This window comes from Urocitellus parryii, chromosome X (genome assembly GCF_045843805.1).
Source record: "Urocitellus parryii isolate mUroPar1 chromosome X, mUroPar1.hap1, whole genome shotgun sequence".
NCBI classification, from domain to species: domain Eukaryota; kingdom Metazoa; phylum Chordata; class Mammalia; order Rodentia; family Sciuridae; genus Urocitellus; species Urocitellus parryii.
Window position 1 is genome coordinate 129,571,277 of NC_135547.1, and position 16,744 is coordinate 129,588,020.

The 16,744-nt window shown below is 41.0% G+C and overlaps 1 protein-coding gene across 3 annotated transcripts; it reads right to left on the minus strand.

The window, feature by feature from the left end:
• Positions 1–1,571: 1,571 nt before the first annotated feature.
• LOC113178535 (uncharacterized) lies at positions 1,572–16,617 on the minus strand. 3 transcript variants are annotated; one of them, XM_077793601.1, is made up of 5 exons: positions 16,487–16,617; positions 8,234–8,350; positions 4,789–4,915; positions 4,556–4,616; positions 1,572–3,780 (listed from the first exon to the last, which is right to left on the minus strand). In XM_077793601.1, exons 3-5 carry the CDS (start codon positions 4,877–4,879, stop codon positions 1,731–1,733), a joined length of 2,202 nt encoding a protein of 733 aa, XP_077649727.1. In that variant the 5' UTR covers positions 4,880–4,915; positions 8,234–8,350; positions 16,487–16,617; the 3' UTR covers positions 1,572–1,730. The 3 variants fall into 3 exon arrangements, with proteins under 3 accessions (XP_077649727.1, XP_077649726.1, XP_077649725.1); XM_077793600.1 differs by lacking the exon at positions 8,234–8,350; XM_077793599.1 differs by lacking the exons at positions 8,234–8,350; positions 16,487–16,617 and adding an exon at positions 5,267–5,486.
• Positions 16,618–16,744: the final 127 nt, after the last annotated feature.

Genomic DNA, 16,744 nt, shown 5'->3' on the forward strand with positions numbered 1-16,744 from the left:
GGAAATCCTGGAATGAAACCACCATTTGACCAAGCAATCCCTCTCCTCAGACAATACCCAGAGAACTTAAAAACACCATACTACAGGGACACAGCCACATCAATGTTTATAGCAACACAATTTGCAAGAGCTAAACTGTGGAGTCAACCTAGATGCCCTTCAGTGGATGAATGGATTAAAAAAAGTGGCATATATACAAAATGGAATTTAAATCAGCAATAAAAAAGAAAATAAAATCATGGCATCTGGAGGTAAATAGATGGCATTGGAGAAGATAATGCTAAGTGAAGTTAGCCAATCCCCCCAAAACAAATGTTGAATGTTTTCTCTGATATAAGGAGGATGACTCATAGGGGGTATATAGGGGGAGCATGGAAGTATTAGATGAATTCTAGATAGGGCAGAGGATTGGGAGGGAAAAGGAGGGGACAGAGGATTAGCAAGGATGGTGGAATGTAATGGACATCATTATTCAAAGTACATGTATAAAGACATGAATTGGGTGTCAAAATTCTTTATATACAAACAGAGATGAATAATTGTGGTATATATGTGTAATAAGAATTGTAATGCATTCTGCTGCAATTTTTTTTATCCAAAATAATTAAATAAATAGATAAGTAGCAGACGGGTTTTCCCAGATGTAAATCCTTCTTTTAACAATTTTTAAAAAATATTTATTTATTTATTTTTAAGTTTTCTGCGGACACAACATCTTTGTATGTGGTTCTGAGGATCAAACCCGGGCCGCATGCATGCCAGGCAAGAACGCTACCGCTTGAGCCACATCACCAGCCCAGATGTAAATCCTTTTATGTCTTTGAATAAAACTGTCAAAATTAAGTACCGCCCAACATTGCTTATCCACAGGATTTTCTACAGTATTTTTTTTTAATACAACTGAACAAAACTAAAACATCTGAACACTTTGTATTTCTTACTTGCATAGGATTTATTCATTTTGGCATGAATCTTTCCCAAAGAATCTATTACTCAGAAGAAACTGCAAAAATTAAAAGATTTCCCACATTTTTTTACATTCATAGGGCTTCACTCCATGAGAATTTTCATAAAAGGGAAGAAAAATTAGGTCTAGAACATGAGGCTGATAGAGTATAGCAAATTGTCCCCATTCAGAGTGTGTGTTTTCCAGTGAGGGAAATGGCTTTGAAGACAACAGGGAAAATGGAATGATTTGCCATATTTTTTCACATTTAAACAGTTATTCAGCCAGATGTGGTGATGTATGCCTTTAATCCCAGAGACTTGGGAGGCTTAGGCTGAAGGATCACAAGTTTGAGGCCAGCATCAGCATTTTTGAAGAACCCTAAGGCACTCAGAAAGTCTCTGTCTCAAAATTAAAAATATAATCCCGAGTACAATATTCAGCAAAGTGAGCCCCTTCTTTTTGTTTGAAGGGGACAAGAAATATTGATACACCACATTTCACATTTAAAGAATTTTTCTCCAGTAAACTTCCAACATGTTGATGAGAAGAACAGTAACAACAGAAGACTTTGACAATTGTTTTCATCAGTACAATTTCTTTGAAAATGAGTTTGTTCATGTAAGTGAAATTGATGGGATACAACAAAGGCTTTTCCCCATTGTTGACATTCATAGGGCTTCTCTCCAGTATGAGTTCGTTCATGTGAGCAAAGATGAGAGGACTGATGAAGACTTTGGCACACTGCTTACATTGATAGGGTTTCTCTTGAATGTGAGTCCCTTCATGTCTGTGAAAGAAAAAGCAATAAAAAGACTTTTTCACATAGTTGGTATTCATTAGGCTTCTCTTCTTCATGAATTCTTCCATGTATGTGAGGTTCACTGGATGTGTCAAGGGGTACTGCACATTGCTGATATTCATAAGGCTTCTCTCCAGTATGTGTTCGTTCATGTTTGTGAAGGTTAGAAGAAGTAGTGAAGACTTTTCCACATTGTTGACATTCATAGGGTTTCTTTTTTGTATGAATTTTTTCATGTGAGTGAAGGCTAGATGATACAGCAAAAGCTTTGCCACACTGCTTACATTCATAGGGCTTCTCTCCAGTATGCATCCGTTTATGTATCTGAAGGTAGGAAGAAGTACTGAAGGCTTTCCCACATTGTTGACATTCATAGGGTTTCTTTTTCGTATGAGTTTTTTTATGTGACTGAAGGTTAGATGATTGAGCAAAAGCTTTGCCACACTGCTTACATTCATAGGGCTTCTCCCCACTATGAGTCCGCACATGTATCTGAAGGTAGGAAGAAGTACTGAAGGCTTTCCCACATTGTTGACAGGCATAGGGCTTCTCCCCAGTATGAGTTTTTTCATGTATCTGAAGGTAAGATAAAGTACTGTAGGCTTTTCCACATTGTTGACATTGATAGGGCCTCTCTCCAGTATGCGTTCGTACATGTCTGTGAAGGGAAGAAGAAGTAGTGAAGACTTTTCCACATTGTTGGCATTCATTGCTCTTCTCTCCAGCATGGATTTGTTCATGTCTCTGAAGGTAAGAGAAACTAGCGCAGGCTTTCCCACATTGTTGACATTCATAGTGTTTCTTTTTCATATGAGTTTTTTTATGTGAGTGAAGGTTAGACGATTGAGCAAAAGCTTTGCCACACTGCTTACATTCATAGGGCTTCTCCCCACTATGAGTCCGCACATGTATCTGAAGGTAGGAAGAAGTACTGAAGGCTTTCCCACATTGTTGACATTCATAGGGCTTCTCCCCAGTATGAGTTTTTTCATGTGAGTGAAGGTGAGTGGACCGAGAGAAGGCTTTGCCACACTGCTTACATTCATAGGGCTTCTCTCCAGTATGCGTTCGTTCATGTATCTGAAGGTAAGAAGAAGTAGTGAACACTTTTCCACATTGTTGGCATTCATTGGGCTTCTCTCCAGCATGGATTTGTTCATGTATCTGAAGGTAAGACAAAGTACTGCAGGCTTTCCCACATTCTTGACATTCATAGGGTTTCTTTTGCGTATGAGTTTTTTTATGTTTGTGAAGGGTAGACGATTGAGCAAAAGCTTTGCCACACTGATTGCATTCAAAAGGCTTCTCTCCAGTATGTGTCCGTTCATGTGTGTGAAGGGAAGAAGAAGAAGTGAAGACTTTTCCACATTGTTGGCATTCATTGGGCTTCTCTCCAGCATGGATCTGTTTATGTATCTGAAGGTAAGATGAAGTAGTGTAGGCTTTTCCACATTGTTGACATTTATAGGGCTTCTCTCCAGTATGTTTTCTCTGATGTATTCTAAATAAACTTCGGTAAGCAAAGTCTTTCCCACATACGTTACATTTAAAAAGTACTTTCCCAGTGTGCGTGATCACGTGACTGTGAAGACTTCTGGGTGAATCCATGGTTTTACCACCTTCTTTACTTTCATGGGATTTCTCTCCAGAATGAGTTCTTTCATGTCTTCTAAATAAAGTGGGGGAATGAAAGGCTTTCCCACATACCTCACATTGAAAAGCTTTACCTCCCCTATGTGTTCTTGTGTGACTTTGAACATCTGTGGGAGAAGATGAGGCTTGATCACATTGTTGACATTCATCAGGTTGCCACCCAGTATGAGAATCTTCATGCCTTTGAATGTCATTCGAACAACTGATGACTTTCCCACATACTGTACTTTCATACGGTCCATCTCCAGTTTGTGTTAACATTTGTGTGTGAACACTTTTGAGAGAAACCAGAGATTTCCTGTATAGTTTCAATTCACATGGCTTCTCCTCACATTCTTCATGCTTGTAGCATTCGGGTCCATACTGAGATGTGATCTGCCTATGAAGGAATGAAGGGCATATGAAGTCTTTGGCACACATAATGCAGTCACATGAATTTACTCTATTAAAATTTTTCTTTCCTTAAGAGTTGGTATCTAATGAGCAGCACATTATTAATACTTGATTAATTCATGATGTAGTATTTATTTAAGGTCTTAGGTTAACGTTACTTCCAACATGAGGTAAAGCCTAGGTTTTTCAAACTTGTACTAATTGCCAGAAAATAAAGAGATTGAGAGGAAATAATGCTTTGCAACACAACTTGCCTATGGTCATTATCCAAATAGTTGGGCTGGGGATGTGGCTCAAGCGGTAGAGTGCTCGCCTGGCATGCATGCGGCCCAATTGATCCTCAGCACCACATACAAAACAAAGATGTTGGGTCCGCCGAAAACAACAAAAAAAAAATATTAAAATTCTCTCACAAATAGTTATACTCACATATGCAATTTCATAATACTTTTTGCATGTCAAGAACTTTGAATAGACTTAATATCTTAATATATTTTATAAATATATATAAATTTATTTCAGTGGACAATAGACTTTATTGATTTAAATGTGGTGTTGAGAAGAAAACCCAGTGTCTCAAGCATCCAAGGCAAGCTCTCTACCACGGAGCCACAACCCCAGTCCCAGTGAAGTATATATTTCTGGTAAAAAATCTTATAAGAATATATACTTTTAAAGTTGTGCAAATTTCTTGCATTGGTTTTAAAAATTATATGACATCCCCAGATTTCCTCAAGTATTCCTCTTGTGAGTACAATTACCTTAGACTGCTCCCAGAATTTTTTATCTGATTTTCAATGTTCTTCTCATCACATTGGTTTCCTAAAAGGTCAAACAAAAACGTTATAAATTTCTAGGAACTATAAATGCATTTCCAAATCCATGGTGCATTTTATGCTACATTAATTCACCAACTGATTGTCTTTTCATGTTCTACATAAATAAAAAAAAATAAACACAAATTCTCTAATTAAGTAAATACACAAATTATTACCTATAGATGACAGGTTTCTGAGGACTTCCAGCATCACATCTCTGTAAAGGTTCTTCTGGGAAGCATCCAGCAAATCCCACTCCTCCTGCATGAAGTTCACAGCCACATCCTCAAAGGTCACTGAGATCTAAAATATCCCACAAATGTGTAGTGGAGGCCAGGAGAGATTTGACAGCATGAGAAATCTATACTCAACATGCATGATGTTCACATCATTCCCTGGCCACTCGATTAATTCCACGATTTGGTCATTGAAATCTCCAGTGCATTTAATTCTTCGCAGCCACTCCAACACTAGATTTGGGCCCCACACAAGGTAAATAGTAGAGTGTTGTACACCCTTCCTTTGTTGAGTTCACAGGAAGTAAGAGGGGCTCCCGGGTCACCCTTATCTTATTTGTTGATTGCATCTCTATCACCTTCTTACCAACATCCTGTGCAGTAGAGAGATAATATTAGCACCCTTCTTATTACTTACCCTTAGAAAAGAAAGCTGACTGAGTAGGAAATTGCTGGGATCACAAAACTCAGCATTTGAGAGATCCTGCCAACCACAGTGGCTCACTGGGCCTACAGTTAATATAGACAACATGGTATATAGTGATCTTCTGTTTCCTTCTGAAAGTCAATTGTTCCATCCTTAAAGAAGTGCCTAGAATCAGCCCCAACACACACCCTCAGAGTATGGAGTCACTAAAGAGTTTCCCTTATAGACAACAGTTAGACAATCTTCCACACAGGTTGTCACAATGTGTTCACTGGGGCTCATCTTGTGTGATTACACTGAGGACAACTAGAAGTTTGTAGGTGCTTTACTCCAGAACAAATTTACTCAATTAGTAATCAAGCACAATGATTAATAAACATAACAATATAATAATTTCTGGTGGTTAATGTCAAAGCAGAATGGGGTGTGTCAAAAGATGGCATGTGTCTCAGAAAGAACTCGATGACCCCAAGATGTTATCTTGTCCAAACAACAGCCTTACAAAATTATATCGGTTTGAAAAATAGTTTTCTTAACCGCAGAAAATCCTTTCCCAAATCTTATGGCAACCATGAATGTCCAATGATTCTCAAACCCTTCTGAACAGCAGATGTTTCACTCAAATCATGTACAGTCATGAGACACACACCACCGTTCTGCTCAAGGACACTTTGTTCAAGATAGGCCACATGTACAATGGTGGTCTGTCATCAAAGAGATTCCTCATTCTTGTAGCACAGCTGGTGCAAGGAAACCTCAGGCACAAGCACTTCCAGGGTGTGTTAAAGCAGCAGGTTTGCAGCCCAGAATCCTGAACTATCCCACGCTGATTGCTTGTGAAACAGGCCACTCCATGTGGGTCTCTAAGCAGCCTATGATTTCTGCACAGTGTGGAACAGCCCACAGGACCACCTACCAGAACACGACCCTGCCACTCACAAAGAACCATGCTCAAGGACATAAGACACATGACATTTGAAGCAGGACAGTATCAACAGACGTTAATAGGAGCCTGAGAGAAAGCCTTAGTGGGCTGTCCTTCATTACATGGACAAAGTATGAGTGACAGCAGGTGTCCTGGAGACAGATCACAATGATGGTCCAGGCAAACTAAAATCTAAGTGGGTACTTCATCCATCTATTCTGCAGACAAATATCATTTATTATACATTTAACTGTGAAAGACTAAAACACCTTTCAAAAATTTAAAAACTGTATAATTACTACCCACCCCCATCAAAAAAGAAAAAAGAATGGCAACACATGTCAAACAGGCTTCCATGGGACACTTAAGACCTGCCACCAATTTTCTACTGTTATTTCCAGACAACAGAAGTTGAGTTAAAACTTCCTAATTCTTTCCTTTTATATTTATTTTTTGACTTGCAGTTGAACACAATAGCTTTATCCTTTTTATTTATGTGGTGCTGAGGATTGAACCCAGGACCTTTCACATGCGAGGCAAGTTCTCGACCAGGTGAGCCACAACCCCAACCCACCTTCTAATTCTTTATATGGCATATTTTACCATATTATTAAAATTAAATAGATAAAGAAAAGTATTAAACAGAAAACTACGAAAGACTCTCATGATCATGAATGCAAAATTCCTCAAACAATACTTTACTGAATACAAAAATAAATAAAAAGAATTATACACACAGCCAAGAGGAAATTATTACAGCTCTGTAAGACTGATGCCAAATTTAAAACTCAGTTAAAATTTTCCAGGGACCAGCATACTACTGTGGGACGTCAAGCCCAGTGGCCCAGATCCACTCACATCAGCCTCTGCAGGGCCCAGGAACCCAACACACATGCAAGGCTGATTTAGAATTTAAAAACCAATTAACATTATCCATCACAACAAAAAGCTAAATAATAAATATTGATTATATCAATAGTTAAAAAAATCAAGAATAATGAACAAACACTCAAGCTCAAGAAAACAGAATGTCTTCATAGAGAGACAGCATGATCCTCTATGCTACTGGAATCCACTGAAGAATCATGAAAAACAATGATGTGACATCAGTGTTGTCATGTTAATAAACATGACAATTACTGTAGTATTGACAGCAGGAAGCTGGGCATGGAGGCCATGCCCATGCCTGTATTCTTGCCAATCAGGGGGCCGAGGCAGGATGATCCCAGGTTTGAGTCCAGCCTGGGCAATTTAGCAAGACTCTGTTTCTAAACAAAAAATTAAAAGTTTTGGGAATGTAGCTCAATGGTAGAGCAGCCCTGAGTCCAAAACCCAGCACCAAAATGAAAAGAAAAACAAACACACACCACTTATACAGAACCAATAAAAGAGAAATAGTCATATATAAATCTAACAAAAATCTGTATGACAAAAACTGCTAACTTCTAATAAAAATATCAGAGACATGGAAAATATTTGGAGATACTTTTATGTTCACAGATGGGAAGCCTCAGTTACCATCAATTCTTACCAATTTTATTTATGGATTCAATATAATCCCCCAAAAATATTTTAAGCTATGTTTTCAGTAACAAAAGATCCAGAACAACCAACACAGTAATGAACACTCAGTTCACAGGATGAATACTACCTGAGGTTAACAGCTACTAAAAATCTACAATCATCAAGACACAGTGGTATTTGGCACAGTATAAAACTATTCCACTGATCTTCGACAAAGGAGCAAAAGAAAATCAATGGAAAATATACTCTCTTGGACATTGTTGCCAAAGCACTGGACATGAATTAACATGTAGAGAAAGAAAACATTCTCACTTCACAAATGTAACAGAGCTCTCAGTGTAGCCTCAGTCTCAAAGTAGCACACACAGCTGGGGCTACAGCTCTAGCAAAGCACCTGCCTGGCAAATAGGAGGCCTAGGGTTCACTTGTCAGCACCAAAAAATTGCCTATACATTGTAGTACCTAATACAAAACTCCAAACTTCACTAAAATGACAAAGAAGTACTTACAGAGAAATCTGGTCTGGCATGACAGCTTCATATGCAACATCAAACACATGATCTCTGAGTGAAAATCTTGTAAATAGAACTTGATCAAAACGAAGTTTCCGTTTTTCAAAAGATGCCCTTGAGAGAATGAGAAGACATGCTGGAGAACTGGACAAAATGTTGTCACAACACATAGTGACACTGGGTTGGTATTCAACATACATGAAGAATACTCAGTAAAAAAATAATCAACCAACTTGGAAGTGGGAAAAAGATTTGGAAAGATGCTCATTCAATAAATAGGCACAGTTAACACATGTGTGTGAAGATGTTCACCTGCATATAATTAGGAAACTTCAAAGTGAACAATGAGGTGCCACCAGATACTCAACTGGAGTGGTGAAATGCCAAACACCAAAAGCTCCAAAAGACAGTGAAAACATGAATTAGCAAGCACCCTTCCCTTGCTCATGTGAATGGAGAGAAGAACACTCTCTCTGGAAGATAGTCACGCTCTTACAAAATAAACATGGTGCACTCTACAATTAATTCACCACACTCCCAGGTGTCTATGCATATGAGGTGAAAATTATGCACAGAAAACTTCACAGCAGTGACTACAGCAGCCATGTCCAGAACTCAACAAAGCAAAAAGCAAGGAAGATGCACCTTTCAATGCTGAATGGACAAGGTACATTTTAACCACACCAAAGAACATCACCCAGAAAGTGAGCTCCGCAGCCTGGAAAAATATAGCACCCTTAAAGGCAGACTGGTAAGTGAGAGAAGCCAGTCTGAATGGCCAAGTGCAGTAAGATTCCAAGTCAAGAACATTCCAGAAGAGACAACATTGTAGATGCACTGAAACTCTTCTGTATGACATTATTATGTAGAGTATGTGATACACAAAATCACATCACACAGAGGAGGAACCCTAAGGTAAAGGATGGATTTCAGCTGATGATAAAGTGTTGCTTCATCCACTCTCTTAATCAAATGTAGGATACTGATTCAGTAACTAACAAGCATCCAACATCAATGCAAAATATTGAGAACAGTGTAGAGAAGGGTGTTTGATACTATATGTAATGGCTCATTTGAATTGTCAACAGCATTGGATTAAGAGATACCTGTGATTAAGAGGCCTCTGGGTGTGTCCATGAGGGTGTGTCTACAAATGATTGGCATGTGGAACAGAGAACCAAACTAGAGAACCTCCTTAGGTATAGGCAGCACCATCCAATAGGACGGTGTCTTAGGTGGAACAAAAGTTGGAAGAAGAAGGAAGCAGCAGTAGAGAAAGGCCTTTCTTCTCCAATGGCTGCTGCAATGGCCTGAGGATATCAGACTCTGCCTTCTTCACTCTCCCAAAGTGGACTCTGCCTATGATTTCCAGAACCTTTGGTCTGGACTAGGGCAGCACCACTGCTCCCTCTTGTTCTGAGGCTTCAGCCTCTTGGACTCTGCAGCTACTACTTCTCAAGCTCTCCAGCTGCAAATGGTCACTGTGGACATCCAGCTTCAGGTCAAGTAGGCCAATCTAAGTCCCCTTTTTTAATCACACTTCGTGTTGGTGTTGTTCCTCTGGAAAACATTGACTAACAAACTATAAGTCTAAAATGGCTCTGAAAAACAAAATTGATTTAATAAGAAAGTGAATGAACTACCATGCCATAAACTTTAACAAATATAAACATAAGAAACAATATTACAGAATGAATACCTTTCCAAATAATAGTGCAAAAAATAAAGCAAAGAAGAAAAGTCATAGTTACAAACTTGAAATCTATGGACAAAAGCAAGGAAACTGATTTTCATTACTATTTCCATCTGGAAAGAAACTGCATGATAAATCTTTTTTTAATATATATTTATTCTTTAGTTCTAGGTGGGCACAATTCCTTTATTTAATATTTATGTGGTGCTGAGGATCGAACTCAAGGCCTCACGCATGCTAGTTGAGTGCTTTTTCTCTGAGCCACAATCCCAACCCCTGGATGATAAATCTTTAAAAGGTATTCCAACTGCTGGTGTGGTGGTGTGCACCTGTAATTTCAGCCACTAGGGAGGTCAAGGCATGGAACTGGCAAGTTGGAGGCTCTCTCAGCAATTTAGCAAGACATCCAGAAATTTTGTGAAGCTTGGTCTTCATCAACAATAAATGTAGGGACTGGGAATATAGCTGAATGGCACAGCACTTGCTACCATGTATGAGGTACTGGGTATGATCCTTAGCACCACAGATAAATTAACAAAAATAAGGTATTCTGCCCCTCTACAACTATATAAAATAAAAATAAATAGGTACATAATAAATAGGAAGGGCTGAGGAAGTGCTCAGTGGTCAAGTGTCTCTAGGTTTATTCCCCAGTAAAAAACCTGCCCACCTCCAAAATGCTGCTCACACATTGAAATTCATTTTTTTGAGGACAACATAAGCATGAGCAAGTCCCTGGCTTCAATCCCACCACTCAATACATCAGCAAATAAGTAAACCCCTGTCTACAATACTAATTTTCTTTGGGTGGAGAGTAGCTCAATAGTAAGAACTTGATAGCCCTTGGTTCAATCCTCAACAGTCCATGTACACACACACACACACAAGAAAAAAAAAAAAACTGAAAATATATGTAATGAGTGATAAAAAAGATTATAATACAAAGATACACAATGAAAGGCAACAAAAATCAATGAAAAGACAACACACTTTCTTCCAAAGGAGACTGAACTTGCCGATGAACTACATTCTTTGAAACAACAAAGAGCATTTCAGTAAATTATGTGAAATTCAGGGCATGGATTATTGTTTTTTTGGGGGGTGAACTTAGAAAAACTATATTTAAAATGAAAATAGTACACTGTATCTAAGACCAGTGAAAATATTGTACAGGACAGAGAGAGTAGAGAGAGCATTTATGTTATTCCCAAGTTTCATGAGCTAAAAGGCCAGCTCCCAAATGGGTAGCCCTAGGAGGAGGTAATTAGGAGGGAACAGCAATCAGGTGATGTGGTGGGAGTGCTTGTGAGAAGATCAGCACCCTCACTGAGATATATATATATCTCCTTTTCAGAAAACAGGTGTCATTTATTATTTCACTGATAAAGTATTCAGTGATTTTTAAGTGATCACAGTTGGGTATTTTAGGTATTGCCATATTGTCCTTAAAACTTCCAATGAAGATGGGTGTGATGGTGCACACCTGTAACCCCAGTGGTTCAGGGGTCAGAGGCCCACTGTGATGTAGCAGGACCCTGACTCAAAAGGAAGAATCTAAAAGGGGCCAGGAATGTGGCTCAGTGGCTAAGCATCTCTGGGTTCTATTCCTGATACCAAAAACAACACACTAACATGAACCTGCCAAATCCAGACAACAACAGTAACAACAAACTCATTCATGTCAAATTCATGAGCTTGTCAAGGACTGTAACTAATTTACATAAAATCAAATTCATAAATTTATCCACTACAATTTTTGTAGAGATGGATTCACTTACTGCAGCAGTAATGGAAGACAGAGTTTCTCCATATCTTAAGTGGCATTCTGGAATCTAGGACATGGATTTCAATTGGAAATCATTGAAAAGACAAGATCAAATCTCAACAATTTTCTATGCATACTCAGGGGTAGCAAAAGATAAATTAGATGTGTTTATTTTTTTGTTGTTGTTGTTTGTTTTTCTGTTCTGTTCTTTTTCTTTGGTTTGGGATCAGAGATAAAACCCAGAGGAACTTTACTGATAAGTCACATCCCCAGACATAAGGCCTGGCTAAGTTGCTAATGGTGTCCTCAAGTTTGCAATCCTACTGCCTCAGCTTCTGGAACAGCAAGGATCACAGGTGTGCACCACTGTACCTGGCTGTAATTGTTTTCACAATGGAAATGTAACTAGACTTTTTAAAATTCACTTCTTTCTTGCCTATTTAATAATAGTCCATCCCATTTGGCTCTGAAAAAATAGACCTGGGCCTCAAAATGTGAGCAGATCATTTCAAAGTGATACACAGAAAGCTTTGGTGCTGAGGGAGCACACATGTGTCAGGCTCAAGGGGCAGGGAAGGTCCCTGACATCTGGGACATGACCTCTCCTGGTCTTGCTTCCTGAAAGCCTTTAGGATCACCCTCCCAGGGACCAAGACCATGACTCCAGTCTACGAGGCTTTTCAGGTTTGCACAGCTCTGCACTGGGGTGGGTGTTGCTTATGCTCTGGAGAGGTTTCGCTCCATCACACTGTGAAACTACAAGTGCAGGAATCACTGGTGACCTGGCCCCTCAGCACCAGCATCCACAGGCTGACTGGCCACCTCTCTCCAAGTAATGGGAACAGCTTGGGAAAAACAAGGTCCCAAGGAAGTATCTGTCTATATGAGGGCTGTTCCAGGAGATTCCTCAGCCCAGAGCCCCCAGCAGCTTCCCTGAGAGGCTGCACCCCACACCTCAGGCTGTCCTCTAGGAGGAGCTGACGCAGGGCCTGAAGTTCTGTTCACCCTGCAGGGACCAGGGCAGCTGTGGGCACCTTGTGGCACCTCCAGGAGAGGACAGTGGCTGAGTACATAGGACCCTGTGAGGCGTCCAAAGGGAACCTCTGCCCCAAAAGTCTGACATGGTGTCTACACCTAAGGAAGATAAAAGGAGAAGCACAAGATTTTTACAACTGTGAACTCAAGTTCTCTATACAGTTGCATCTACATCAAAGAACCTTCAGAGTACTTGACTTGGCTCACCAGACCAACATGAGGGTAGAAAGGCAGGATCCTGTGTGGAGAGCAAAAATTGTCTTGGGCTATCTTAAGCCCTTTAATAGCCAATTATCTTTATTTCTGTATCAGACCACAATTCTCAAAACTATTAAATTTCTCAGAATATATCACTACCCTTACCAGACATCTAGTCCCCACCATCTACCAAAGTAAGAATGTAATAACAACAGTCAGAAGAAATTTCTTTTTTTTTCCTTCCTTTCTTTCTGTAGCCCACCAATCTGATGATCCTACCAATGCAATTGGTTAATGTAGTGATACACAGTTTCTTTCATAAAAGTTTATGTAGGCCAGGCACAGTGCCACACAACTGTAATCCCAGTAGCTTTAGAGGATAAGGTAGGAGGATTGCTAAATTCAAAGTCAGTCTCAGCAATTTAGTGAGGCCAGAAGGAAACTGTTGAGATCATGTCTCAAAATACAATCTAAAAAGGAGTGATTGTGGCTCAGTGATTAAGTGCCCCTGGATTTAATCCTTGTCTTTCAGGGTGGGACACATACATCATTTAGGGTCACTTGAATCCATGTTCCTGAGTATGGTCATTAATATTTCAATCAAAATGAACTATTTTCCATAGCTGGGATTGCAAATGCCTGTAATGTCAATAGCTTGAGAAACTGAAGCAGGAGGGTCAGGACTTACAGGCCAGGCTGGGCAACATAGCCAGACCCCATCTGAAAATCAAATTTAAAGAGTTGGGGATGAAGAACAGAAGAATGAATCAAACACTATTATCCTATGTGCATATATGACTACAGGACTGGTGTGAATCCACATCAAGTACAACCAGAAAAAGGAGTAGTTACACTCTATTTATGTGTACGGTGTGAAAATGCATTATAATGCCATGTATAACTAAAAAAAAATTTAAGTAAATAAATGATTTATGTCAAATTGGGGCAGGGGGGCTTGGAACATAACCCAAGATTCATTATCCCTAGGTTCTATGTACAAATGCCTTTTTCCTTTTAAAGTAATTATTTTGACCAAACACAGGGAACTGTTAAGTGATTATTCTTTCCCCTGAAGTATAATATTCACAAATAGAAAACAAATGCTTTCAAAAGTGTTCTTCTTGCCAGGGACAGTGGCACAGGCCTTGTTAGAATGGCCTTAGGCCTGAGCCTAAGCAACTCCATATTAAAAGACCTGCAGTTTCACCAGGCACAGCCACAGATCCCTCCAGGAAGACCTCAAACAAGTTCCTTCCCCTCACCCTGATAAAGAGAGTGAAGCCTCTGCCAGGCTGTCCTTGCCTGATAAGAGGGAAAGGCAAGAAGATCAGGGTGGAGATGATCCCAGGGTAAATGATGTCACTGAGAAATAGGGTGGTAGCTGATAAGGATTGAAAGCCTGATCAAAAGCCCCGAAATTTAGTATAAATGATAGAGCTGATGAACAGGAATTCAGCCATCAGAAACAAGGATGCACTAGAGCTGGAGAGCCTGCTGAGGACCTGACATCCCATCACTTGGCATCTTTCCTGAGCCTCTGCAAGATCCTCACCATTCTCAAATTCTACTGCCTCATCTGGACCTTGGTGAGAGCTGCACCTCCTCCCTAGGACCCCCTCCTCAAAGGGTCCTCTGCTCCACACCAGAAAAAGCCTGCCTTGGTTCCAGACCTGGTCACCGAGGTCTGAGTGAGTGTGCATCTGCTGGATTCAAAGCCTCAGACATAAGACATTTGAACTTAGCATGCAGAGGGAATGTCTGTCATTAGCTTATCATTATTAAGTGTTTTCCAGTGCTTAGAATGAATCTAGAATTGTTTGCTGTGAATTAATTAACCTACAATTGTTTGCAGTTAGGGTGATAAACAAGTGAAGATGGTACCTGGCTTTTAGCCAGAGGAAGTAGTGGTTGAGAAGTAAGGCCAGCAAGCCACTAAGATGATAGATTCCTTAATGAGTGACTGCTGTGTCTAGATTATGTCAATAAGTTAAGCTGTGTGTAATCATTAAGATGATGATTCCTTATTGGTTGACTGTTATACCTAGTTTATGTTAACTGAATACACAGCTTGTTCTTAATTATGTATATATACCCCTACTGTCCTACAATAAATGGCTCCCACTCCTGCTGTATCCACCTTCACAAGTTGATCTTCACCCCCTGGGTTAGTTTGCTGCTTCCAGGCTGTGGCACAGTTTGCTGTGAATTGATTATGTCTATGGCAATGCCTAGCACTAAGGATTGTTGTTTTCTTGATTAAGAACCTATACAGTTAAAATGTATTGAGTAATTTGAGTGAATAGAGCATTGAAAGGGAAAGAAGTGTGTGGACATTCTTTATTTCTCCCCTTGACTGCATAAGTCACAGTTTTACCCCCTCCAGACAGCCCTGTAATCCCAGGAACTTTGGAGGCTAAAGCAGAAGTGAAGCCAGATTTACAGATAGGTAATTAGGCAAATTGGGTCTAATATTGCCTAAGATAAATAAAACTGAGTCCATTATAGAGAATGGAGTCCAGGAAACCAGAGCCGCAATTGAAATATTAATGTCCCCAAGGCAGGAATCCATTCTAAGGAACTGTTAATCATAATCCAAAAGCCACCCCAGGCCTTTCCTGTGCAGATTACCCCTGCAGCCCACCAACCTCCCACCTCTAGGACCTTCCCACCTGCATTCTATCACTGCAACATAATGAGAAACAAAGTGTGGGAAAGCGGAAAGAAGACTCTAGCTATAAAAGAGGGAAGTCCTCCCCCTTACAGGGATTCCACCTCCTGGGTCCCCTTCTTCCTGCGGGGAGAAGTCTTTTCTGCTGTCCTTTAATAAACCTTCTACTTTCCCCTCCACACTTGCCTCAGCGTGCTTCTCTGGTGTTCTACTTCAGCATTCGGGGAAGCAAGGACTCGTCACCGGTAAACAGCCGGAACAGAAGGATCACAGGTTGGAGCCCAGCGTCCACACCAAGTGGGTGCAGGTCTCAGAATTCAGTAAAAGTGGAGGCTGGGGATGTGGCTGAGAAAGAGCCCTGAGTTTGGATCCCCAATTAAAAGAAAAGAACTATTCTGTCCAATATTTCACTAGATGAAAAGTGTCAATTAGCGGGCGGTGTCCATTTGGACCGAGTGGGAAGAACCAACGTCTGGCCGAGCTGTGAGGTGGAGGGAAGGTGGGTTTAGAAGGCAGGAGGCGCCTGCAATTTGGGGGACCTACAGCAGCCTCCGGAGGAGCTCCCCTGGGAGGAGGAAGGTGCATTTGTGGCCCTGCTTCCTCCACGTTGGGAAGAGTGGGTCGGGCCACCATAGGGAGCAAAGGGGACACCAGGGACCTGAGCCGCCCTTCCAAACCCAGGGAACCGGGGGACAGGGCCCAGGGCCACCCTCCAGCGGGGACACTGCCACGCTCAGCAGCTCCTCTCAAAAACCCAAAACCCAGCTCACCCCACGAGAGCAAGGGACAGGGCCACGCCAGCGGTGACACCTCCGCGTTCCCCAGCTCACCCGCGCGCCGGGCCCCAAGGCAGGTGGTGACATGTACCTTCAGCTTTGGTCGCAAACTCACCATTTTTGTCTTCTGTGGTGACCCGGCGTACTCTTGAGGAACCTCCATGCACCCAAGATGGGGGTGTGGACACAGGCTGCGCAAAGTCACCTGAGTCCCTGGAGCAGAGAACTCTTGGCTTGAAGGATCAGGAGCAGAGTCCCGGAAGAAAAAAAGCCCGCGAGATTGCGGAAGCCCGCCCTTCCTGTCTCTCTGCGCACTGATTGGACAGCCCCCCCCCACCGGGTCCCGGATGGATAGCCTCCAGGCCCGCCTCTG